This window comes from Lotus japonicus, chromosome 1, assembly GCF_012489685.1.
Source record: "Lotus japonicus ecotype B-129 chromosome 1, LjGifu_v1.2".
Lineage (NCBI taxonomy): Eukaryota > Viridiplantae > Streptophyta > Magnoliopsida > Fabales > Fabaceae > Lotus > Lotus japonicus.
Genome location: NC_080041.1, coordinates 5,036,553 through 5,041,204, shown reverse-complemented (window position 1 = coordinate 5,041,204; position 4,652 = coordinate 5,036,553). Strand labels below are relative to the sequence as shown.

General features: G+C 37.0%; 1 protein-coding gene across 1 annotated transcript; it reads right to left on the bottom strand.

Annotated features, from left to right (window-relative positions):
• Window positions 1-3,189, bottom strand: LOC130733165 (receptor-like protein 7). The gene has a single exon (XM_057585269.1). It carries the CDS (start codon window positions 3,108-3,110, stop codon window positions 156-158), a length of 2,955 nt encoding a protein of 984 aa, XP_057441252.1. The 5' UTR covers window positions 3,111-3,189; the 3' UTR covers window positions 1-155.
• Window positions 3,190-4,652: the final 1,463 nt, after the last annotated feature.

The window sequence follows — 4,652 nt, the reverse complement described above, 5'->3', positions numbered from 1 at the left end:
TCAAGGAATTGATCACAATATTTTATTTTATTTGCATGACTACATGAAATAGATCTCTTAGTATATTAGAGAGATATAAGAATAAATTTGTCACACAGAGAAGTTACAAACAACTGCAATAATGTACCAAACAGACCCATATTGAACTAATTCATTCATCTGCGGTTTGTACGGGCTCTGTTGTTTGTCCTTTTCACCCTTACACCAAGCAGACCTTCAACAAGTGTCGCAAGCCATTGAGGTTTCGTAGTCAAGAATAAATTATATCCCAAGAGCATCCCAAACACAGCCCCACACGCATATCCCACGGCCACAGATTTCCAACCAAATCCAGATTCTTCATCATCTTGAAATGTTGAATGTGGTGGCTGTTCTTCATCCTTATTGCATGATTTTGACAAAGGGAATCCACATAGCATTGGGTTTCCTCCATATGAAGCATTTCCATATGTGTTAAATTGTCCACCAGTAGGTATGATTCCCTCAAGATGGTTTTGTGAAAGGTTCAAGGTAGAGAGAAAATTCAAATTTGTCAAAGCCAAAGGAATGTCACTAGTCAACTGGTTCCATGAGAGGTCCAACCATTCCAAATTTGTCAAATTACTCAATGAATGTGGAATGACACCATTGATTCTATTGTGTGAAAGGTTAAGTCCTATAAGAGACTTTAATCGTCCAATGACTTTTGGAATGCAACCTTCAAACATATTGTTTGATAAATCAATAGTTGTGAAAGCAGTTAATATCCTCTTAAGCTCCACTTCTTGACCTTTCATTATGATCACCACTGAATCTTTGTAGTAACCTTTGTCGTTCATGTACAGGGAACGGTTTGGGTTATTACTCACATTCATCATTCCTTGAAATTTCATAAAGCATAATGCGGGCAAGGAGCCACTAAAATTGTTATTGGCGACATCAATAATTCTCAACTTGGGAAATGGATGCTTTGTGTTGGAACAAGTGATGATACCGCGGAATTTGTTTGACCGTAAACGGAGTACTTGTAACTCTTGCAGAGTTTCTAGCCAACTAGGAAATGAATCTTCTATGTTGTTGTCTCCAAGGTCCAAAACTTCAAGTTTTGTGCACTTGGCCAAGGCCTGTGGTAATGGTCCCTCCAATCGATTGTCATTCAACTTTATTGTCTCAAAGACATTTCCCTCAGAAAAATTTATAGGGATGCTTCCATGAAGGTTGTTCATTTGCAAATCCAACACCACAAGATCATAAAATGTCCCCAAGCACTGTGGAATTGTGCCAGTCAAGTTGTTGTGAGCCAAATTGAGCACAATGAGGGAGCTTGCATTGCAAATCATTGAATCAATGTATCCGGTGAAGTGGTTATTTGAGACAAGAAAGTTGTAGATGCTCTTTGGAGGAATTGGAAGGTCGCCTTGCAACTGGTTGAAACTGAGATCAATATATTCAATGTTCTTCCATGAGTGTAAGAGCTTCTCATGAAACCATTTGGGAATTTGTCCATGAATTTTGTTATTAGAAAGATCTAATTCTTCCAAATTTTGAAGTGGTGCTAAGAATTTAGGGAAACTGCTCTCAATATTACATGAAGATAGATATAAGGATTGAAGGTTGGGTAACTCATAGTCATTAGTGCTATCAAAGCTAATTGCGAGAAAATTAATTTGAGAAAGATTGAGGGAAGTTAGACTTTTAAGCTTTGAGAATTGGTGGAAGTCCACATAAACACTCAGGTCATTTGATGAAAAATCTAAGTCAGTAAGATTTTCAAATTCAAATACTGAGTGTGGAATCTGACCTTGCAGTTTGTTGTTAGAGAGATTCAAATCTTCCAAAGCATAAGTTGAGAATTCACCAATTTTCCCCATGAGATGGTTGTTACTAAGATCCAAACTTGACAAGAAAGGTAAAGAATAACACCAATGAGGAATTGTTCCAGTTAACATATTACTTGACAAATCTAGAAATTCTAGTTTTGGAAGTCCAGCCATTTTACTTGGAATCGGACCTCTTAGGTTGTTCATTGAAAGTTGAAGAAATTCTAATTTGAGAAGCTCACCGAGCTGTTCAGGGATGCAACCGCTAAAATTATTGTACCTAATCTCAAAGTTAGTGAGATGTTTGAGGTTTGAAAGCAATGGTGGGATTTCACCGCGAAAGTGATTGTAGGAGAGGCTCAAACTTGTTAGTCGAGTGAGGTTCCACAAAGATAGAGGAACCACTCCATTGAATTTGCTGCTGTGCAGATCAAGTATTTCAAGAGATTTCAAATGGCCTATGGAATCTGGAATTTCTCCTGAGAATGATGTGCTAGAGAGATCCAAGTACCTTAGAGGAGTGCTGCAGTTGGACTTTGGAATCTGACCCATCAACTGATCATTTAATGACAAATCAAGTTCTTCAAGATTGGGTAAACAAAAGATGTCACTTGGAAAATTCCCCTGTAATCCAGTGTATTGTAGATGGAGAGAGACCAAAGAGGATGACAAATTCATCAAAGAGCTCACTCTGACAGAAGACATGTCTGTGCCATCAAGATGGAGCTCCCTTAAATTAGTTGTGTTAAGAATGAGTTTCTTCCACGTGGATGGATCAAATCTCATATACGAGTTGCTTAGATCAAGTGATACTAGTTCTGACAAGTGAGAGATTGTAGAGGGAATATTACCAATGATTCCAGAGTATGATAAATTCAGATGGGTGAGTTCTACGAGATCACCAATTCCAGGATACAACGGAGATCTCCAAAAATGATTAAAAGCAAGGTTGAGTTGTTGAAGGTGCCTCAGCTGGAATATGGTGCTATTGGGTTGGAACTCACCATGAAGATGACCACAACTAAGGTCGAGACCAATCACGTGGCCTGATAAGGCGTCGCACGTGACCCCATCCCACTTGCTGCAGCAATCTGTTCCGTTTTTCCAAGTTTCTGTCTTAGTGGAAAAAGAGGAACAATGAGTCCTAACCATAAAATTATCAGCTGAAGTGTTGACAACAAATGAGTTTTTGAATTGAAGCAAAGCAGAGTTGTCATGATAGTTGCACAGTGAGCAAGTGTATGAAGGAAAATGAAGAAGAAGCAACAAGAACGAGTGGAAGATAAAATATGGTAAAGGAATCCACCCCATGTGGAAAATAGAAGAAGCTATTTTCACTGTTTAGGAAGTTAAACTCTGCTCTTGATATTCTTCTTTCGATGGTAGGAAACTAGAGAATGAATTTTGTATGGAAACAATTCATGAACGTCCATTTATATATACAATAATGTTCACAAGTGAAGACTTGGACTTTTCAAGTCTATGTGCCTGTTGACAGGATATTCACTGGCATTTTCCTTTAGAATTTTTTTTGCGCCACATTTTTTTACAGACATTTCATGTGGAATTGTATGCAGATTTAACTCTATAAAAAATTCTACAAGTAATTCTGGAGAAAATTAATGTGTACCAGTTTTCCACATTTACTATATACCATGTTGACCCCGATTTGTGCGTTCACTGATTGATATTAACCACTTGAGCCCAGAATATAATTAAGCTTGCTCATGAATCTAATTAAGAGCGTCAATTAAGAGGAGAGTACAAATAAATTACAGTTCTATGTATGAAGCAACTCAACAAAAATAAAAAATGAGCCTGGGGACATTGAAATGAACTAGACACTGAGAAATATTGGGATCCAAATCCAATAATCCATTTTGGGGCAAGTTTTAAATTTTGGTATGCACTATAAGTTTACTATCTGATTTATGTTTACTAACACTTACTTCATCTGCTATACCAAATTTTGATGTCCCAAATCCAAGTGTGCATTAAAGCATGCTGATAAGTCTTTTGGAGACGCGCAGGATCGACTATGTTAACTTCAATATATGGTTTTAATAAGATACAGCTGAAGAATATTTTAACTTAATCACCCTTAACTTGTATGCAAGTTGTTCAAAGTTGTGATGGTAAATGTCACCTTGATGAGAAATAGTATAGCAAACCTGTTAGTGAAGGTAATTAATATCCTCAGTAGCTCCATACAGTGATATTTCATTCTGCAGAATGCAGGGTGCGGGTTGAATGAATGTCTGAGTTTTCTTTGATGCATTTGCAGGTTACTAGTAACACAGCAAAATTAGTTGGATTTTAACAACGACTAATAAAACCTCACATATGATTTACAACCATCCTCTCTTAAAAACCCTGCTCTCCATTAAATAGAAGAAATTAGTTGGAAGTGTGCACAATTAAATACTTACTGTCATTTTATTCATAATAAGCTAAAATGGACATGATTCGATATGAAGAAATATGGCTTAATGTGAAGGAAAGTTTGAAAGTTTGAGGATGAATGAAACTCACCAAGCACCAAGCAATAAGTGTATATACTCAAATGAAAAAGAAAGAAAAGAGAGAGTAGTTATGAATCTTCTCTTTTTTTGGTCTGATGATCTAGCAGCACATAAAAATTTATGATTAATCAAAGCATAAGTGGTCAACTATGGATGGTGGCCAAACCATAAAATGCTTATTAGGACTTCGGTTAAGAACTTCGCCCTCCCAATGAGAAAAAGTGAAACAGTCACTAGAAGCTTGTGGCATCTGAGCAGTATAACTAAATTTGACAACCAAGGAAAAGTATTCACAGTGAACTAGAGGGGGGAAACCATAAGAAATCTATGA